The 23317-nt window shown below is 41.4% G+C and overlaps 1 protein-coding gene across 1 annotated transcript; it reads right to left on the reverse strand.

The window, feature by feature from the left end:
* Window positions 1–18985: 18985 nt before the first annotated feature.
* Window positions 18986–20100, reverse strand: LOC122621339 (transmembrane protein 163). The gene has a single exon (XM_043799173.1). The coding sequence runs from the start codon at window positions 19948–19950 to the stop codon at window positions 19033–19035; it is 918 nt and encodes a 305-aa protein (XP_043655108.1). The 5' UTR covers window positions 19951–20100; the 3' UTR covers window positions 18986–19032.
* Between the last annotated feature and the right edge of the window lie 3217 nt (window positions 20101–23317).

The following is a 23317-nucleotide window of genomic DNA, read 5'->3' on the forward strand; positions in this document are numbered from 1 at the left end:
TTTCTAGATTTTCAGAGACTATTCTTTAATCCCTTATTTTTTCGGCTCCTTATCTAACTTGGTTGCTAGGCAAAAGTAGTTCGGTCAAAGTGAAAATCGAGACAGCGATAAACGTCTTGAATGTGCGAGTAGTGTTGGCAGTCTGCGATGTGGTGCCACATCAAACGGGCTAATTGGTTGGGGCAGCCACAGCGACCAGGAATTGTGGCACGGAGGCTTATGCATAGGAAGGGGAGATATCATTATCGCCGCTGTCTAATTATGCCATGGCGCGCAAATGTCATTAAACATCTCTCCAGATACGGGGAGACGAAAATGGTATGAAATCTTATGGTTCAACTGTTTTCATGGGTGTGACAGATATATCACGTATACGCCCTGTGTGCCATGAAACCCCAGCAATCTAATTCCGAAAATGGCTTTAACATAGTTTGCTGTGGCACGGGGGAAAACATACCGTGTTTACTCTTGTTTTTTTGGTTTTGGTATTTTTTCATACCTTACGCTTGGCTAAACAGAAATTCCCATAAGCCGAATCAGGCTAAAAGGACGACAGGAGGCAGAGGTACAAAAAAGGATGCATGCCCCCGTTGCCCACTTCATAAACCATTTGGCAACACAATGTCACATTGGCACTCACACAAATGCCGCTGCCCCAACAAAAACAGAAACAAGCACCAATAGAACGCTTGCTCACACGCACGGAGACTTTCATTTCCTGTCAGCGGAAGTGGTTGTTGCGTCTGTCTACGTGTCCACATGTGTGCGTGTAAGTTCTAGATCATATCCTGGTATTTTTTCGCACGTTTCACAATTTTTACCCTCAGCTGTTTTGAATTTCATTTGAATATTTGCTTTCCGAGCATTGGGACAGAAAAATGCGACCATATGCATATGGCAAGGAGTAAGTTCAGTACACCGAATGAATTACGTATACGCCATGTTTGCCGGGAAAAAAATGAGCCCGCAGCTAGAAGGTTTTCGGCAAACAATTGGAACACGAGCTTCTCGGCAATCCAGAGCGATTTTCCAACACGTTCGTAGCGATGCAAACAACCGTTGTGTGTGCATATTGATAGTTTTACAGCTTACACTCGAAGAGAAGAGATTACTGTAAGCTTGCTTGAAAGCAGAGTATACAAGGACTTACTACAAGAAAACAGTCTTAAAGGCAAGCACTTTTCTTGCACGCGTTAGCCAAGCAAAATGTTCAATCCCATTCAGACAATTGGAATGCTTAAATAAGAAAACGAATGCTTACAAAATTCTTTTAAGCACACAGAGAAAAAGGTTGAATAAAACTTTTTATGATTTCAATTTGCTGTCACTTTAATTAAGCTTGATAGAATAAGCTTTCACATCGACTTATTGCTTTTTTAGTTGAGTACTTTTCTTCCGCAATACACAAGAGCAACGAGAATGTTTCCCATATTGGTTTTTTACCTGAACAATAAACTGGATATGTATGGCTTTGCAGCATTCAACGACTGTCCTTGTGCAGCCAAAACTCGACTATCACTGGCTCACGTCATTGTTAAGTGGAATTAGAGGAAGGACTATTTTATTGCTGCAATTTCCACTAAGCCAACGCCAACAACAGGAATGCGTACACATATTCTCGCATATATATATAAATCCTGCCGACATCAGGAGGCAACGCAGCAGATATATTGTTTGGGCCAGGGTCTGGCAAGTTTCGAAAAAAGGAAATGCACTGGCTGCCTCTACTTCCCCCACTTTGTAACTTTTATAAGAATGTTTAAGGTGTGGGAGGGTGTGGGTGCGGTGTTTTCATAGGAGGCCCTCACCAGATGGCGAAGCAATAGTGGTCTTACACGCTAGTCCTGCCATCGCATTGCATTCTGTTTGCACAGCCGTCCAGGAAGGACTCGCCATGAAGGTTCTCTCATTGTGCCCCCCACAATTTTCGTGCCACAAGCGCCGAGTCCTGGATCGAGAGCCCTGCTGGGAATGTCGTCAAAGGATTTGCGTCACAAGACTTTAACCACACAGGGTGCAACAGCTGTGAAAGCAATTTTTACCCAGCACCAGTACCAGTCCTTCGATTCGGCAAAGTCAAAAAGTAATTCAAAGGCTTCATTCGGCTGCCGAATGGCACAACTTGCTGGAATCCAGCGGAACTTCTTAATTGAGGCCGGCCAATCTAAATAGATCCTTTGACCGGCCGGGCTTCCGGCCCAGTTCCGCTGCCACTTTCACACACCACTCTCCAATTTGTAGTCGATGTGCTGGGAAATGATGGTGCACCTGAGGCCGGACGCCACAACGACAGTTGGAGTGGCACGAAGATTAATGGCGGTCATCCCTTAGGTCTCGGTGCATGGAAAGAAAAAGGTGATGCCCCAATCATCCAAAGCCTGGACATGGATATTAACTGACTATTTGCAATTAAGGATTTACTTACTTTTAAACTCTTTGATTGCCAACGAATTAAGATGCATTTGCATAAGGCAACTCCCATTTTTTCAAGTGTACTCCTGCCTCTGACAATGTGGTAGTCTGGTGTTGCCGCAGGACTGAAAGGTACGGGCGCCTGGAACCCTGTGGGTCCTGAAAAATGTGGCCGCATGTTTGCAGTGGCTAACAGCGGCTCCGGGGATCCGAAAAGTCAGATGAGGCACAACGAACAGGACATTCAACTCGCAAGGCTCGTGTATTCCAAGACAACGGGTGGCATTCTCCACAGGCATTTGGTGTGTATGACTGGTGTGTGCGACTTTTATTTAAACTTGAGTGCCAGAATTGCCCCGAACTTGAATTTAAACGATGTTCAACAGTTTTGGTTCTGAATAAAATACTTATTCTCGAATGTAATAAATAGCAGCAAAAACAATTTAAGCTAATTCCCTTTTTCTTGTTTATAATAGTTAATAAATATATATGTTTTCTGCATTTAAGCTATTTTTAAAGATTGCTTTCTGTTCCTTGCCCACAGTACAGTTTCATGCTACAATAATATTTGGTTGAAATGAAATCACAGTAAAGATGCTGCCTTATCATCATTCAAGACCGCACAAAGTCTGGCGCTGTGTGAGAAGTTTAATCAAAATAATAAACCCAGTTTGCTTTCTAATTTGCCATGCAAAAGAAAAAGTTTCAAGGACAAGGATGCTTTTGTGCCTCAGTTCATTATGTGCGTCTTTGAAACACCCACCGCATCACAGGCTCAAACTCCAAGGATACAAGGATACAAAGCTACCTACACCTCTGCAGATGTCTAAACAATATAAGTCGCCTACTGTTACAGTTCATTTGAATGGAAGGAATTTCATAGGAAATGAAGGTGGCCAGCATATTAGATTTCTCGTCGCAGAACGGCCTGGAAAATTTCAAATGCAAATGAACAGGCAGATGGGAATGATTCCGAATATTTATTCATAATAAACAAGATTACAATAACAATAATGTCATGTCACATGATAAGCTCTGTCAAATGTTATCGTCTCCCTGCTCTGTATTTTGAATAGCGACCCATAAATATTTATGATTCTCGGGAATAGGCGGCGTAAACAAATGTATGGAAAACTTTTGAGCTTTTCCAGGCGCCAACAAGTCGTTGTCCCATTAGAAAGTATTAAAAAGTATTATTTCATTTTACGACTAAATCAACCAAAATCTGTTTTACATTGCCCAAGCTGTTAAAGAGCCATTTCGACTAATTTCATCCAATGTTTTGCATGGCAGCCAACAAGCAAAATGAATGTTCAATGGGATTAGGTTAGGTAACACGTTAATTATTTAACCGGCTGCTATTGGGACTTTAATTGGAACCTGTTTAATTTGCACTCGTAACAAGTTTATCTAATTCTCCAGTTAAATAAAACTACTGAACTTTGAAAAGGATTTGCTGCAGCTTAGGTAATTTCGCTAATGAGTACGTGTGCGCAGATCGCGATTTGTTAAACTTGAAATAACATCAGCGTAAAACGATACATTCATTAGCTAAACAAGCACCATAAATGAGCAGGGGGTTCGCTTAATTACACAACTGCTGCAAAAGGAGCTCATTCATGAGTTCTTCCGGATTAAATATTTACCCACGTGCTTGTGCACTGCTGTATTTTTAAGCTGAGAAGCTTAGAATAAATAAGTTGTAAGTAAGAAATGCAAAACACATAATCAAGGGTTCAAATCTGGCGTTGAACTGTTGAACTTAAATATGAATTCTCACTAGAAAAACAAACAGCAAAGATTGGCACAAATATGCTGAGCTAGTTGGACGGTCTTAAATATTCATTGGCTTTTTAGTGCAATCCTCTTACGGGTCGCTATAAGCCATTTCAACAGGCAGGTGACCAGTTGCTGCAGGGGTCACGTTCAATGTTCCATGTCCTCTTTCAAGCGTTGAACGTGAGCCACATGCCGAAGACAAAGACAAAGACAAAGGCAAATATCGTTGCCGGGATTCTCTATTTTCCGAGTTTTAAAATGTGGCAATTAAGTGCATTCTAGCACATATTGCGGCTCTTTTGGTGGCACCCGTGCAGGTGGCACATATATTAATTATTGACATCGCTTGCCCGGCTGCTCGAATGTCCTGCCCCCTCGAAATGCAGCGTGTGAATATTGTTTTAATATGGCATGTGCCACAAGAAGGCGCAAATAATACAGTCACAGTGCAAATTTTGAACTCTGAATGGGGCACATTGGCGGTGAGTGGTGAGCGGAGAGCGGAGAGGGGAGGGCAGACAAGCTGGCGGTTCACGTGGCGTATGCGTCATGTTGGCTGCCACATAAATCTGCGCGAGACGGACCTGCGGTTGATTTTATTTCGGTTTACTTTTGTATTACTCCATCACGTTTGGGGAATTTATGAGCCGAGCATAACGTTGATTTAATATTTATAACAACAATTGCTTTTTGCCCCAAAGGCGGGCCGTCAAGTTTTTTAATGCCTCTTGGCTTGAACGCAGGAATTTGGCAAATTAAGTTTACTTATTTAGTGAATTCCTTCATCCTCACATTCCAGTTTAATGCGTTTCCTCGGGATTTACTGGGACCACAACTGAAATTTTTATTTTCGGCTTACGCGCTTTTATGGCTCATGTTGATCATAAAGTTGCCAAAATAATTGAAATGACATGGCTTAAGTGAGTGCAGAAGTTTTGGCCGTTTGTTTTTCCTCTGTCATTGCGTTGGACAAATTTGAGGTTGTTTATGATGCCAGCTATTAGGCATCACAATGCGACTGGGCCAAGATGGGGCTGGAGGACAAAGTTGGAAAAACTTTCTGAATGGAACACCACTTCCACACAACACACATTCTATACATGCGTGGTAGTTGCGATAAACTGAGTGGCCAAACTTTTCGACGCAGCCCAACAATTAAAAGGAAATGGTAAATGGGTTGTGATTATACTCGTACAAAGGAAATGTTCTTCAAGAAAAATGCATTTGACGTTCAAATTTATTAGCTTCAATTTATATGAACTGGTTAAATTGACCTAAAAAGAGCAGAAACAAAGCTATGATTTCAGTTTTATCTATAAACTCGATTATATACTATCAAATCTTTAACTATTTATCATACTGCAATTAATTTAGACTCTTAAATAAGTAGATTCATGCGAAATTTTTCCAAACCGCTTTATGAATTGCACACATTTTGGGGCTGTCACAAATTCCAATTTAAATCCTTGGTTTCCATTTCGATCGAAATGCTTCGGTTTAAATACTTCCTTTGGTTTTCCCCAGAACTTGGCTTTGATACTCTCACGGTCGTCCTGTTCCTCTGGCCAGGGAATTTAGTTAAATGAGAAAAATAATTTGAACAAAATCGAAACTAGAAATCCCATATTCAACATTCCTGATTCGTTTGACGGTTGATTGATGATGGCTGGCACAAAACTTTGAATATTTCAGCACCGAGTGCGGTAAGCTGGGATTCAGCTGGCATATTTGCCAACCAGCCAGTAGAAATTGCGTAGTCAGGACATCATGTTTTACATTTTATTCAAATAGAAAGCCGCAGGGGCGAGCAATTTTCGCTGGGGACGAGATCCAACGTGTTTTACAGCTCTTTGCGGCAGAGAGTTTTGTAACTTTGGCGTAACTTTATCGTTAATGTTCGGTGCCCATTTGAGTATATACAGACCTTCCGACGTTGTGTAAACTCGGCGTCTTTCCCATTAACGATGCTCCTTTCCCAGGCAGGACCTCCACCTGCGTCATCAACAACTTGCGCCTAAGCCATTTGGCCAAAAAGGCAATTAGGTGAACCTGAACTGAGCAACCGAGTGTGTGAGAGTGACATTGCTGCGGGATTAGCATGTAGTATTCCGGCCAGATGGGACGGCCCAGATTCGTTTACATGAGTATGCAAATTTACGCTGCAAACGTGACAAATCGAAAACAAACCACACAGCACCGCACTTACGTACATACTATGTATGTACTATGCTTGGACAGCAAAATAATTGACAAAGCACCTGAGATTGCCTCACGTTCGAGGTGTGTTTTCCCAAGTTTAATGGGGCGATGTTTTGGGGGCGCTTTCAACAAGTGTTGCATCAATTTTGCTCAAGGTTATGGACAATTGCCTTTATTGAAAGTCCGCCTAGCTGCCGTTTCATTTTGGCATTTCCTCTGCTCTCCAATTTTAATAATCTTTACAAACTTTTCTAGCTTTTTGAGACTGAACATATATTTTTTCATGCCCAACCCGGCTGCGACCTCAACAAAGCAAACTTGGCCCAAAAGGCTCCTGGCGACAGGAGCAGCCTTGAAAGTCCTGCCGTAAAAATTTGAACAGGAAGCCGTTGAGCTGTGAGACCAAACCGGGCAAAGACACCAATTCTTTTGTATATACACACAGGAAAATAAAGTGGATTTGTATTATATATTCATTTACTATTAAATTCCGAATAAAAAACAAAGAAAAAATTAAAATCCCAAGATATCCAGAGGATAAGAAGGAGACAAGCTAGCTGAAATAATACTTCAATTAAGTTTACTTTTCAGCATTAAGTTGACCATAAACATAACTTTTACTATATTCTAGATACTACTACGCTAGTCTTAGATACACAAAGATGCCACATTACTCATTTTCTATTTAAAATTTCAACGTTTCATTTGTTTCAGTGCAGTATCCATACCAACACTTCAATCATGTGGCAGTTTCCTTTCAAAATTTCTCAGCCAAACGAGACGACACACCGTCAAATCGCCGGCAAAGTCGACATAATTCAATTTGCTCGGCCTGCTGAAAGCTGGCTGATATTTTACGAGGCCCTCGAAAGGGGAGCCTTTGAGCCCCCCAAAAAGCATAAATTAAGCGTTTTAACTGCTTTTTCCTGTTTCCAAGTTGAGGGTGAAAGCGGAAGGATGGGAAAGGGTTAAGTGTTGGGCCCAGTCTCGTTTTGTTCGACACGCAATTTGCGTTTTTGTGTGATTGAAATGGAATGCTTTGTGCCGCGACAGAGTCGTAAACTTAATTTGACAAATTGCGAGCTTAGCGGGCAGGAGAAAACCACCCACTCATATGTCGGCCTGGTTTTTTCTCAACTGGGTTTTCCAACGCTTTTTCGAGCCCGTCACATAAGCTCTTTAATTGCGCGCCTTTTGATGGGATCATAAAAAGGGCAAACGATCCGAATCGGAATTGTATGTGGCAGCAAATGGGGGTGCAGTTTTCGACTGCGGAAATGTGTCGCCAGTTTGTGAAATTTCATAAAAGGCATTAATTAAATGATATAATTCCCGCATATGACAAGTGAAATTGCCAACCGAGCAATTCGCTTAAAAGTGCGTATCAAAGCGGTTAATAAAGGAGGGGAATACATTTTGAAATGAAAGGAGTCACGTTCCGTAAATGTTTCTCCCTGGTGATAACGCAAATTGATTACAAACTAAAATTGCAAATTTATGCAGTCTTGGCTGCCAAGCAAAGAGTAAAGAGGAGATGGGAAATAGTGAACTTTAAAAGACACAACCGGGCATTCGCCCAGCATAATTACTATTTAAGGCATTTTTCATTAGCGCGCTCTCCTTTTGCCGCTTTTCACTGGGACTTAAGGAAAAGCCAGGGAAAATAGTTGCAAAAGAGAAGCGTGAAAGTATTAAATGGCCTGAGGGACCTTTCGCAGTCACCCACTAATTCCAACAAAATGTGGGGTTTTCTCATCGTCTCTGGCTGAATTTTTCAGGTTGAAACAGCACTTGTTGCACTCCAGAACACGAAGGGCAAATAAATTCCCCTTAAGACCCTCCTAAATATATAAACAGGGGTCAGCTGGCTGAGCAGCTTAAAATAACAAACATTTTCTAGACTAATTAGTAGCACGGCCAAGAGGTCATTGAGTGTGAGCCAGGACTCTAAAAACTAAAACGATACTGTTGTCCGAGCAGGAGCTTTTGCAAATTTAATTAGCCAAAAAAGGACGAGATGTTAAGTTCTGCAGCAGCAGCAAGAGTAACTGGAAAGACAGAGAAAAAAATCTCTTTAAACATGGTAATTGAACTTTCCTAGGCGCACTCTTTAATTGAATTTGCTGAGCTATTTTTGCTGAGCCAGTTTGCTTCCACTCCATTGAAGCCAGATAGACAGCCAGATAGCCAAAGCCGAAGTTGGCCAAAAAGAACCCGTGTTACGTGCTGATGTCCAAGCCATAACACTTCAAATGTAATGGCCAGATCGATGGGGCAAACACAGATAAACTGACATGGCCAAATGGACTGGTCAATGTCTATGTAGCTGAATGGGCCCAAATGAGCCCTTTTTCTTTTGGCCAAGTTCCTGCCTTTAATACGGCTGTCTGTCAGAGAAGCCCAAATGTATACCGAAGATAAATGACCACCGAGCAGCAAGCAGAGGCGCTGTGGCCAACTTTTAGTGGCGGGTAACAAAACTTGGTCAAAGTCACAGGCCATAAAACCCAAATCGTCAGTTAATTAAGCCTTCAGTTGTCCCAAAAGCACTTCTCACATGGCCGAACTTTCGACAAAAAGTTTGCATTTTAATTAGACCGGGCAGTTGGCGACGGCACTTGAACTATGGTATTTGCAGGAATCTAACAGGAGTCTAACAAAACCATAATCAGATTGTGGGAAAACAGGGAATTTAATCCACAGCTATACTAAAAATAAAAGCAGAGATTGCTCTAGATACAGAATAGAACAGGATATGCCCATGGAGGGTTTATATTTGGCTCAGTGGAATAATAGCAAACATTTCTGGCTTCCCGACCGTAAAGTGTCTACTTGCAAACAAAGGCATTGAGAAGTACCATTCGTATCAAATAATAACAAGAGTGAACCAAAAATATAAACTGCTCTTGACGTCAAAGATTTCGACATTTAAATGCAAAATACGAGACGTCAGCCGAAACGAGAAGCTACAAAAAAAGAAGCAAAGTTCCGGGATTCTTTGACTTCTTTGATGTACATATTTTTGGAGCTTGTTAATGAAGACTAAATTGCAAATGTATATTTGCTTATGAAATCGAGAAATTTCAGCCCACAAAAAGTGAGACTGGGTTGTAGAAGGTTAAAAATGTGCCTATTTAGGGCGAAAAAAGAACTTGATACGTGCGTTAGCCAAAAGGAAATTGATTTGATTTCATAAACTCAAACAAATCTGTGCATTGCGCGATATTCTTAGACTACTCTACTCACCAGACCAACATGAGCAGGAATCGTTTTTCATTTCTGCAATTGTGGAAGTAATTTTATCTCTGATTAATATAAATTATGATCATTATGACTATTTAAAGCGGAACAATTTGTAATTTAATTATTTCCGCATTGCTGAATCTCCAGACAAACATTATTGCCTCTGTGCCATTTCCCGCTCAAAGGATTCAAATTGAATTCCATTTTTTCTTGGCACTCGAATTCATATTCTGGTTAATTCGCTTTTGCATAAATTCCGTATCACTTGGATGCTGTTGAGCTTAATATTTGCATAAACAGATAGAGATCTTACTGTGAAATTTGCATAAGTATACGAAAACAAAACTGAAGGGTTTGCTTTGAAAGTATGGAAAAATGTAACAACATTTCAGCAATTTATGTGCCATGCACATGAAGTGTAATTAAAGGCGACATTTTCAGAAACTCCACAGAGAACCTTCGAGGAAAAGCGTGTTGCAGCGACACTTCCTAATTGAGATTCCATAACGGCTGCCATCATTTGCACAGTTAGTTAAACAAGGGGCGAGCAAATTTTCCTATTTGTTTAATGTCCTGCGTCGATTTGACAGCAGCCCTGGGGTGTATCCTTCGCAAATCCTGCGAAAATTAGAGCACTGCTTCTGTCCACCCGTTACCGTTTCCCAGTCACGACTCTCTCCGCCCGGGGATCACGTCGGAATGGCAAATAGAAAAGGAATTTCCCCGCCAGCTTTTCAATCTGGGCGATGCTGGTTTTCCACTGGTTTTTCTTTTTTCTAATACTACGGGGGTGGCGCATGTTTGTAATTGCTCAGCGATTCAGCATTTAAACGCATTTTGCCCAAATCAAAGCGTGCTTGGCTTTGACCTCTGACCTGGCCGCAAAGGGGACGAGCAGCTTATCTTCGGCTGCTGGAAAAATTGAATAAATAAACGGAATTATGCAAACTAGGGTCACCCTTCGGGGTAATTATTTTCCCTTGGCACGACGCCTTAAAGTGTTTCGGATGTTTAACAATTAAATTCAGCCCGATTTCGCTTCTTTGCCTGTTTCGCACAGCGGTGCGTATGCTTCATCATCTGCAGGCCGTAAATCAAACGTGGCATGATGCATGAATATCCTGTGGCAGCGGAAACACTCGCGTCCTCTGCCATGGTAGGAAAATCTGGCCCCGACGAGGTCTTATCAGTTTTCTTTTCGGACACTCCCCACAAACACAGATTAATTGAAATACAGAAATAAATCATTTCGAAAGTCTTATGTACTATATATGGTCTTTAGCCCCATACTACAGAAATTTAACGACATACAATATTATAGTTTAATGGTTTGTTAAATAATTTAGTGTACGCTGTAATATCATGTCTTCTGAACACTTCCTGCTGAAGAATAAAAAGACTTCTCCGGATCTGCCACCCACTGCTGGCGAGTATCCCCTTGACATTTAAGCCTGCGGCTCAAGTCGGCACCCATGTTCGCATGTAAATAAATAATGAGCAGGGAAACCGCTGTTCAAAGGGCAATTGACTGGAAAAAGGTGGTCAGGTCCGATGTCCCAAGTCAAGTGATTGTGCAAATGTTTGGACATCGGTCAGGTGGCCTTCGACTCGGTCCGTCTGCTGAATCGGCTTGTCTGCTCCCCCTGATTTGAGTAATATTTTCCATGTCCGCAGGTCGGCAGCCAATTTTCCTGGCCTTTGCGGCTAATCAGCGACACGTGCACACTTGAATCATTTATAATTTGCGACGTTTAAAATGTGAAAAAGAACATTTGTTGATTCTTTAGAGCACTGCCACTTTGCCGACGCAGTCAACCTTACTCAAAAAATGTCCTGTGTGTGCCAAATAAATTGTAAGCTGCAAAGAAGATTACTGCTTTTAGTGATTATAGCTAATGTTGTATATTTTTCCGCATTTCACTGTTTTATTTAAATGTTCACCTGACATTATTTACGTTTCGCCAAAAAGCATTTAAAATACTCCTAGCTCATGTCCCGCTGGAGAAACTCCTGTTGGTTTTACGTTTTACGAGTAATTCTGTTAGAGCACGGTTTGATAGTTTTGGTGTGTGCTGGAAAACAAGTAGCTAGCATCTAGATTTCTTTCATTAATATTTACCCACGATTTTCCACTCCGGAGCAGCCCTCCCATCGGAGATCCTTTGCTGTCCTGCTCTCCTGCGTCCGGTGCAGTCAAAGGGAAAAGGGTGAGCAAACACCGAGTGCTGTTAGCAGTTATTCATTTCCAGTTTTTCCTGACACAAGTTGGCACCTCATCAACACGGACACACATGACGCATCGCATCCCATATCCTATGCGATTCCATAGAATCTCGAGGGTAAAGTTGCAGATGCAGCATAAAATCCAGCTCTCGCCTTTTCCCAAATTCTGCACGTTTTGTTTACACTTGATTATTCCGTACGGGTTGACTTCCACGGGTGGACTTCTTTTCGGACCCAGGTATTCCATGTATTTTTAAGGTCGTTTGCTACTCGAAACTCTGACAGTTGTTTTGTGGGCGAACCTGGTATCAGCAATTAATCATAAAGTGGCGGAGCTTGGCAACAAATAACTTAAACACCACCTCAGAACTAAAAAGGACCTCCAACCACAATAGCAATAGAAAGAAAACTTTATCTTGGACGCAGTTATCACTGAGAAAAAGTTATAGGATACTCTTTATTGTGATACATCTTACAGCCAAGATTTAAGATTTAAATTATAAGTTTATAAGGTTAGTCATCATGATTGGTTGCCATATATTATTTCAGATTTATTTTGTATAATCGGTCGTTTATATATTTATACAAATATCCAAATAATGTACATTAGCGCAAATCGTTTTGGAGGTAAAAAATTTAATAATCTAATTTTATTTATTCTGTTTCTGTCCATAAAATATGGCAATTTTCTTGGAATTTGCCAATGGCAGCAAACAATTTCATTTATGATTTCCGACTTCGGTTTTCCCTCAGTCATGGCCATTGGAAATTTATGGACTTTCCCGGCCCTTATCAAATCGGGTTTGTTGGAGGGACTTAGTTTTTTTTGTGGGCGGCTGCGTGGGCGTGGCAGTCAGACGGACATTGCATTGTTGCCGACAGTTGCAGCCAAGCGAGTGAAATGTTTAACAAGCGCGAAATTCGCGCAAAGCAAAGCGAACTGAAGACGACAAAGACCAAGAGATAAAATGTTCAGCAGTGGCGCCCCATTGTTGCTGTTTTCCCCTCCCATTCTTGCGCCTTTTTTCGTCCTTAGTGATTTATTTTAGGCTGCTTTTTCTATTTAGCCACCCTGTAATGTATGCTGAACCAGCTCCAAGGGATCTTCCTAGATTTGCATTTTATGAGCCATAAAAAGTTTTATTTAAAACGTTGAAGAGGGAATTTAAAGAGATCAATATGGAGCTGTATTAACAAATAGGTAATGAAATCATTGATGAGAAGCTTTAACTTATTATTAAAAAGTAATTTTTAAAATGTTGTTTATATATAGTAGCTCTAAAGTCTTCTACTATGAGTTTCTGAAAATATGTAAAATGTTTGTTTTTTACAGGATTCGTTTTTTGCTAGTGGGTATCAACACTTTGCAATCCCAACATTGTGGCGCGTTTTTATTTTTGGGTCGCAGACCGAGGAGAGTATTTAATTAAATTTTTGGTCCTAGTTGTTTACAACAGCCGACGCTTCGGTAAATCTTTTGATTAACTCGCAGTCAGACAATGGGAGTGCATGTTCCTGGGTCTGACAACTTGATAATCTTTGCATCGCTGAGGAGTTGGCAAACCCTCATCCTGAAGCGCCATGTGGCAGCATTTGATGAAATATAAAACTTCAAAACGAGTCTGACAGCTGCTGACATTGCGATGTCCTCGCACTGCCACTGTATGTGTTTCAAGTGTGCGTTTGTGTGACTGTGTGTGTGTGCCAGGATTAAGCTGGCGCATCATTAAACAGACGGCTGCACATTGCGCATACGTCACGTGGCCCACAAGGAAAATGTGTAACGACTTTTGATATATTTCGTACATGCTCACAAAGCAGCCTCTTAAGCGATTTGTCACCGGTGAATCAGCTGTCATCTTAGAGGCATTCAAATGCTTAACAATTAATCAGCTTATCGCCGACTGACGTGAAATGTGATTGGCAATGGAACTTCAGCGCCAAAAACTCATTTCCAGTTCTAAGAGGTTCCGCAACTGCAGTCAATACAGCACCTTGTCAGTGCCTTGGTGAAAAGAATTCCTTTGATATCCCGATTTATTGTGGAATTTCCAAAAAATAAGTATTTCATCGCACATTCTCAAGCATCAAGCACTTTCCTTCGCGTTGCAGACGACACCTTGACATCGCTTATGGAAACTAGTGAAGTAGTTTACGATTTTCGATATTGCTTCGTACGTGTAGAGACGTTTTGTAGATAAGCCTTGAAAATTAAGGATTTTTGATATTATTCTTTAAAAGTGTGTGTACTGAGTATAATTAATTACATTTGATTTTTTCACATTAATATATATTGGCTTAAATTAATAATTCTTAATATATATATTTATATGTTTGTACCAGTCAGTTTTTAATTAAAAGGCTCAACATGGAAAAATTTCTATTACGAACGCCCGCTGGCAGTTTGTAAAAGAACCGGATTCTTCTGGGAAACACACAAAAAAATGGGAGAGAACGCTATCGTCGAGTTCCTCGACTATCAGATACTCAGTTACTCAGCTAGCGAGAGTGCAAACGAGAAGGTTCAAAATTCTTTTCTTGCATGTCGAGACATTGGCATAAAATAATAAATTAAAACAAAAACTCGTTCTTCTGTTAAATACATTTCAACGAATCTAGCATACCCTTTTACTCTACGAGTAATAGGTATAGAAACCCCATTGGCTTTCCGTCCGTTATGGCCATAAGTGGGGCCAATTACCAACACTTCCAGCGGTATTTAGACTGGCCAGTACGTTCCGAAATGGAAATAAAACAAACAAAATTAATATGCTGCCACCCATCGAGTGCGCCCAGGGCACATATAAACTGAATGGACCGCCCGCCGAGGAGTCCTGCACACGTTTGTGGTGTTAGTGTTAGTGACCGAGTCTCGACCAGGTCCTTCATTCGTGTGAATATCATACTTATGTGGGGTGAGTGGGGTGACAATGTAACACATTTGCCACTTATTATTTTGCAATTGGGCTTGGACACCAGCCCTCACATAATTGATATGCATGTGCTTGTAAATTAGCAAACAATTCAGAAATGAGAGCCTGCCAGTCATGTCCTTTAAATGACTTTCAGAACGATGTGCAGCTCAGTGGTGTTAGTAATGAAATTGCTGAATTAAATATTTAATTAGTCCGTGAAGAGAGGGTTTTTGTTTATTTATCAACAAATATATAAATAACCACACAATTATTTTCACTAAAAGTGCCACTGAAATCTGTAAAGTTTAATCAATTTGGTATCAAAAGGACCACAAATTGCAGAAACTTTTCACATGTGCCGGCTGTGAAAGCATACCAAATTTAAAGTTGGCCTGCAAAAGACAGGACTGACAGGACTACCACCACGCGTGCCATCTATCCGGCCATCAATTAAGCCACCACAGCATGGCATATCTGAAGTATAAGGCTAAATAAAGCTGCCATCTACCGAATGTCAACAAGGTCGTTCCGAAACGAGCGAAATGGATCAGGGTACGGAGATCCGGAATCTGGAATCCGGATCGGACCCACATATCGGCGCACCGCAATCCCATGCACAAACAACGAATCTCCGTCCGTCAGTGCTTAATTAAATCTCGTCGGGCAAGTTTATTTCACTTTCTCCATCCTCGCTGGCTGTCAAATTAGTGCTTCATGTGGCCAACCCCGAAACTCCCCAGAACGGCAGCGGCTGTTGCACAAATTGTGGTTTCGCTCTGGCTAAAACTAATTTCCGCTAGATGATGTCAAGCCATTAAGTTGTATTCGGTCAGCTGGGAGAAGTGGCGACCACTACACAAATAGTTGAGTTAAGCTGTCCATGACAGCGGTCGTGAAAACCCCAGGGTCAAAGTCAAAGGAGCAAAGTTCACTGAGCCCATTCGCACAACTTGTTGCATACTTCATGGGGCACCCGTTGACTTGATAACACGAACTGCTGAACTGGTAGCTGGTAGAGGGAGTAAAGGGGGTAAAGGGCATGGAAAATTACAAGTGCTCTCGAACATAAAGTTTGCTAATTGGACTCTATGCGGGGTTTACACTAGATTTAGTATGAGACGTTTTTATTACAATTTGCGACGGGTGAACTCATTAAAGTTAAACTGCAATTATAACTAAAAGACTCCAAGGAGTCTCCTTGCAGGCTTATGCGACATAATAGGCATTTTATTGATACAAAGGGTATTTTAGCATTATATGCTTTACAATTAAAACTAAAAGGTATAAAGTTGAATTATTGCCATATGGCGCACAGTTTTGCCATATCACACTCCAAAACATAAATGAAAATTGCTTTGGCAGTTTTAAGTTAAGCCGCACTCACAACAGGATTAAGTCTGATCCCTCAACCCCCCTATTCTGACGTCAATGATGAGCCTATTTGCCCCGGGCAGCAACTGAGTTGTTATTTAACTTTAGCTCCCGAAGTCAAACAAATAAAATGACAAAATATCCCGGCCTTGCCTTATTTAAGCCTCCTGAGTGGCAGGAGTGTTTTAATTTGTCAAACCCTGAATCGGGACTTGTCGCCAATCCTCGGCAAAGCTCACCTGCCAGGTGGGAGGACCAGCTGAGTGCCTGCCTACAGCTGATTAAGCTCATTTATCAAGAGTGAATCCCGCCCAGATGGAGGTTCCTCGAAGTGCTTGTCGCGGCTCAAGAGTCTCGCAATTAAATGGCCTAAACTGGAGACCCAGAAGTCGCCTACGGCACTCGCACAGTACGAAAAGTTGAAGTCAATATTGATATTCATGCTGGGAATCCTGAATTCGCCCACAAATTCCCAAGGAACAAGGAGGGCACAAGGAACGCTTAAAGGCCATGGCATTTTGGTATTTGAAAAGTTTGGCGCGCATCAATTTGGCAAGACAAACATATAATCGTTAAAGTTTTAATTGTACTGTGTAAATGATGTTTCGCTGCCATCTAAATTTAGATTGAACAAAGTTTCGATATATATTAACAAAGTTTGCGTTGCTCAAGAGGGCAGAATTTAATTCGTATTGATAACATTTGCTCAAATGTAATGAAATTATCACCGAAAACTTGTGGGCCAAGACAACCCCAAGGGGTTCTTGTGGTGTGTGTTTTCATTCTTCAAAAATATTCAGCAAACATTATACATAGGAGTATGCCATAACTTATGTAAATGATTTAAAGATATACTTTTTGAAGTCGGAGTAGTTTCCCTGCGGAGTTAATGCCCCCGAGGAGAAAGTGACTTTCAACTTTCATCTACCAGCTGGTGTGTCTGTCTCGAGGAATTCTGTTCCGACGTTTGTCGAATAGTTGGCAACTTTCTGCAATTCACCCAGACCCATAACTTGACAGGAACACAACACCCCTCCTCGAGGTCCTGCCTTCGCCAGACATCTGGAAACTACTGACGTGTTCCACTTTTTATGGCATCCGCCTCCTGAGACCCTTTCCTCATATTCCTGCCCTTGGCTTATTACGTCGCAAAGTTGATTTCACGGCATTCTTGCGGTGAATCCCATGCGTCAAAGGGAAAAGAATCCTGCTCGCAGAAGAACTGACAACAGAACACGACACTGCTAGTGGCAATTTCTTTTCAGGGAAAATAATACAATTCCTGTTGTACATCAGGGATTTTTTTTAATTTTATTTGGATTTTCATTTCGTTTGGATAAAAAAGGGGTTTTAAATTAATGTTATTTTTACCTTTTTTGTAAGTTACCTGTTGGCATCACTGCCAGACCCGCTACGTATGAATGAGTTCGCCACTTGTGAAACAAATTGCTGTGGATTCCTACCAAATTCGTCTTTGCCCAACGCATTTTGGACCCAACATGTTGGACAAATGGACAATTTTGTGAATTAATTTGATGTCTCGGCTGATTCGCTTCTTATTATTCAGAGACACAAGGAACAGCCACAAAAGGACTTTGCATAATGGAGCGGGGAAAATGGGTTTTTGAACAGAAATGTACGACATTCCACAGATGTCACATGTGCGGAACAAAGGCTCCAGACAAAGAATTCATTGCACCCAAATGATTAATTTGAACTCATCAAGCACATTGCTATGATGATAATAACGACCATGTTGATGTCAAGTTAATCATTGAGTAAAGTTTTTTCTGCCGCCTTGGGCAATTTGTCTTCATGACTCTGAATAATATGGTTGGGATAAAAGAATAATGGTTTTGATGAACTGAATGAATTGATATGCATAAAACCGGGAATTTAAGCCCTTCAGTCTTTTATGCTGGACAGACACTTATTTTTAACTCCTAAAACAATTTTTCAAATTAAACTAGCTTAATGCATCCATTAAAGTAAGAAAGCAAGCTGCCAGTGGCAACATTTTATTTGAAAACATTTGGGGAACTTTTATAAAAATACCATGCATGTTTTGGACTCACAGGAGCCCGCACAGTTTTGCATCCACAACCGGCGGAAAAACAATGCCCTTGGACTGCATTTTAATGTCCAACTTGTGGTTCAGTAAACAACAAAACTCTCGACTGTGAAAATAGACCCTCTGGAGGCCATTATCCTGCTGCCAGTTCTGCCGGAAAAACTATTTTTAAAGAGTTAAAAGCGATTCAACGGAAAGCGAATTTATGAAATTAGCATAAGTTGAACCCAAACTGAATATACAACTTTGAGTGGCCCGTGAAGAGGGTATGGATGATTTCAGATTCATTGAAGTGAACAAACGAAGGCAAATCCAAAAATATCCCTGCACTGCAAAGGGCTAAGATAGACAAATACGTAAAAATATGGCTGGTCTTGGGAATTATTTATTTTACTTCCATTTCCGCCGCGGGTCCTTTCCGTTTCCCTTTGGCCGGCTGTTTGTGTAATCGGCTAGAAGGACTTAGATAAAACACGAAATGGCCACAAAAAGGATCTTCTCGCTAAGAGCATCTACACCCACACACAATTCATAAATACACATGCAAACATCCTTCTGTACGAGAGTTCGATAACCGGATTTCGAACCAAACGCGGAGGCCTTAGGGCTTGCCAATGTTGGCCAAAACAACTGCACACGTCGGCAAATAGGAAAAAATACGTGAAAAATCACGGAACTATAAAAGCGTGATGGAGCTGCATAAGCTCCGCACTTGTACATATCCAACTAAAAAAGGTGTTGCGCTGAAACGCTGCTCTAAAAAAAGAAAACATTACATTTCTTACGCTTTATTACAGATAATACACTTCCAATTTTACATTATATATGATCTACCAAAAACTGGCCAAACCTCACAATCGTGGAGAGCGGGTGAATCATGTAGACAAAGAGCATGGCCAGAACGGTGGCCTGCAGGACGTATTCCGAGCGATCCGTGTCCACGTATCTTCGCTGGTGGACCACGGGGATGGTGAAGAGGATGAGAGCTGCCACGTAGATCAGACTGACCATCGACACGTATCGCATCATATAGCGATTGCCGTTCAGATACACAATCAAGTAGATCGAAACGACAATCACTATGCAACACAATGTGAGGACGAGCATGACGACGCTACCGGGCAGCAGTTTCAGCGGCAGATAGATGCCCATCATGTAGAGCAGGACGTTCAGGACCAGTACGATTACCAGGACACCAGCCATCCAGGGCAGCGATAGACGCGCCCACCGGTGGCAATTCACAAAGATCGCCACCACCTCCACGACCACAATGGCCAGCAGGCCATTGCACGGACACTGGCTGGCCACGTACACGTAGGCCATGATGAGCACACATCCGACGGCCAGGAGCAGCCACACGAAGCTGGGCACCGAGGGACTGATCAGCTCCGCGAAGTCCTGATTGCAGATCCGCAGGACCACCAGCTGAACCACGGCGAAGGACGACAGAACCGTGTGGATCACGTAGACCCAACCCAGGTGCTTCTTCCTCACGTCCACTGCGGAGCGCTGCCGGAAACGAACCGATGACACGGCCGTGCTCAACAAACCCGTGGAGTCACCAGGAGGTGGCTTCGACGACTCAGGCGGCGGCGGTGGAGCAGGAGCAGGCGCAGGAGCAGGAGCAGGAGCGGGAGCTGGAGCGGGCTGAGTTGGCTTGGGTGGAAGAGTTGACCGTGGGCCAGTCGGCTTGCGTGGACCCGTCGAGGGACGTGGCGGGAGATTTGGCTTGCTCATCTTCGTCCGCGTTGATACCACCACCCCCCGTTTGTGGCAACCTGCTGGGTGCTATGAACATGTATATTAAATAGAAATTTTAAATATATATTTGATTAACCAGGCGGGTGTACTGCGGGAAAAAAGTGTAACGTTACAATTTATATTACTTTCTATCACTGAAACGAACTCAGTTCAATAATACGTTTAAGTGCTGAGCTGTGATGGAATAACGAATCGAGTGCATACACAATTCCCTTAATGAAACCACTCAGGAGAGTCTGCAGTGCTCATGTATATTAAATGGGAATTATGCTGGCCAGGACTCAAGTGCTAATCAATGACACGTGCTGCGTTGTCACCAGACTCATTAAGTGGGCCCACCTTTGCACCTGATGATGTGTTTACATATGTATTTAGCTCTGGCGCTCTGTGTGCGCTGTGTGCGCTGTGTGCGCTTTGGGGCAACTTTTTGGGCCATTTGTGGCTGAGGCTTTTAGTGAATTTTAATTAGACTTGGCCGCTGAAAAGCCAGCACGTGCAGAAACATTGGCAAACACGGCCTAAAGCCTAAAGCCAAACAACAAAGTCGGGCATTAAATAAACATGAGTCGGCCAAAAAACTCAGGGTTTCGCCATGAATAGACGAATCCAAGTGGTGGCGTATTACCTAGCTTTCTTTAGAATATGTTATTGAGTCAGCGATTACTGCGCTTTGTTCGCCTGCCATATAATCCGCAATAATCAATGACAATATACGCATTTAACTAAGACCTTGCTTACACAAATGTCGGCATCAGGAAATTTGGCCATACTCGATATCATTAGCCCAGCTTGCTGTCATAATAGGCTTTGGCATTAAAAGTCCTACAAATGCCCATCAACCAGCCTGCCACCCACAGCAGCAATAACTTTTGAGAGATTTAAACTGACAGTGCCAATAGCCGGCAAAACCACAACACGAACAGAATGGCAAATTCTGATCGGAAGTGCGCCCCAAGGAAGTCATAGCAAATCCAATTAGAAGGACAATCGAATTTTATTGACGCTCGAATGAGTTGAACTTAGCTGTGAACTTCACAACAGATTTATTGATGCGAAAGAAGTGTATTTGTCCTCAGGAAAATAAAATATTGTATAAGTTGATATCAATATGTACAATTACTTTTTTCATTTTCTAATTTTGGTTTCGTTTATGTTTTCTTTGGAAAACCAACCCTGTAATGCCGTAGAAAATTCATTCAAAATGTAAATGTAATTTAATTTTAATGACTTCCATTAGGCAACTTTGCATGGTTGAAATGTCGTTACTTATTGAACCAATTAAAACGTCCATCCCAGGTTGTCATGACAAAGACTCGAAATATAAGTGCCATCGACAATGTATGGCTGATTGATTGAACTGGCAGATCCTTGTGCATTTGAGCAACAATAATACTTAATGGATACCTTGCATTTTATTAATAAGAACTGCTCATCCTTTTTGGCAATTAAGGTGGTTGGAAATATTCCACAATCAACCTACCTAATCAGGGTGTCAGCTTATGTCAAGTCCTGTCAAATCTTTAGCCTTGAAAGTTAATAATAGGTCTCCGTATTAAGTATTCATTTGAAATTATTAGGGACATGTGAGCTGGGCAGGTGGGCTCAAAGAAGGTTAATTATTTAAAAGCATATTTCTAAAAAAAGCAGGACATATATGGTTGGTAAATATAGAACCAAGTGCTTAAGCTCTCTGAAACACTTAACTACCCCAAAAAAGTTAAATTTAAAACACCATTCGGTGGCAAGACATTAAATGTGCCTTGTGTGGCACGTACCCCCATCAAAATCATACCGTGACTTTCCAGCCGTGCGACATGCAATTGAACAAATAAATCAGCGGGCTAATAAATTTTTACCAACGATGCTAGATGCCGCCTAACCCTGAAGCCAATACCAGGACTTCCATAAATGCTGCCATAAATGCCGCCGACTGAGCCATTCAAGAAGCCAGGTGAACGAAGGAGCTAAGGACAAAGCCAGATTTCAGGCGACGAGGCTGGGAGTTACGCTTGGCTGAGTTTCTGTAGCTGTTGCAATCGCCGGTTTTCCAGCTCTTTCAGATTTTCATGCCTCTCCTGTTTTTCCCCTCCTTTTCCTGACTTTCACTTAAATGCTGTTGCCTTCTGCACCACATTGCGTATACGTGATGTGCCACGGCACGGGCTTCCACATTGAACAATATGATTAAAGGCAATTTTTGGCACCTGTTCTGGCTGTTGATTTCGTATCGAGTATTAATTGCATTTCATTTTTATGACAACACTCGAGACGGCTCACATGCAATTAAATTATTTACGCGTGGGGGGATAACGCATTTAAATGCTTATTTATGCATATGTATCTGAAACTGTGTGCTTCGTACTCAGTTAACGGGAACGCATGTTAATCGCAACGCTTGTTTAAGCAATTATACCTTGAAATTACTCTTGTAATTAAAGTGATTAAAGTGTTTACGAATTCTTTACCATATTTCCTTGAATATCAGACTTATAACAAAAGATGGCGCAAAATGAATGACAACCCGAAAAAGCAGAAGCTTTCAATACTTTAAGCAACCCTTTTAAGTTTATTAATTCATGAATGTATTTTTACATAAGATTCACTTTAATGCCATCGCAAAGGAAACCCTAAACTCATTGTATTTCCTCTTCATGATTATGATTTTTTACGTTCTTTTTTGTTCCTCCCTTGAGGTTATCTTTAATTATGTCCTACATTTTTCTTTTTCATCCGTGTTAAGCCCTTACCGAAGAACAAGAAGCAGCTAAGAATGGTCCTTGTTCTTTTCCATGTAATTTCAAACCAGCCTTACATTCATTAAGACTTTCAGCTATGATTCGCAATGTACAAAGAACTAAAAATATTCCAGCCATAGAAAATACTCAAACTAGAATGCAGATGGTCAGATGGTTCGCCTATTTTTATGTGAGCCTTTCAAGCGTTAAGTGCTCACCGGCTTTTAACCAGTTCTGGAATTGCAGCACGGTTGTTGACAACATGTCAAAGAAAACAATGCTGCAAACAACAAAAGTTGGTTTTCTCTTCTGTTTTCCTAAGCCCCTTATCCCCTCATCATTCGATTCCAACGAGTTAAGTTCATTAAGTTGAAAGAACTGCACATTAGTTTCTATCTTGAAGACCAAGTTGTTTTTCAGTTAGTCTGAAAGCACCACTTAAATGTGTCACTTGAAAAACCTAAACAGCCATTTACTTAATTTATTTGCGCCAATGAGCAGCCTTTTGAACGGTATGAGTAAATAAACAAACTAAATGTGAAATTTCATTTGGTGTATTTATTTTATTTTAAAAAGATACATTGATACATTACGGCTTTTCAAAGAAG

Source organism: Drosophila teissieri, chromosome 3R (genome assembly GCF_016746235.2).
Source record: "Drosophila teissieri strain GT53w chromosome 3R, Prin_Dtei_1.1, whole genome shotgun sequence".
Classification (NCBI taxonomy): domain Eukaryota; kingdom Metazoa; phylum Arthropoda; class Insecta; order Diptera; family Drosophilidae; genus Drosophila; species Drosophila teissieri.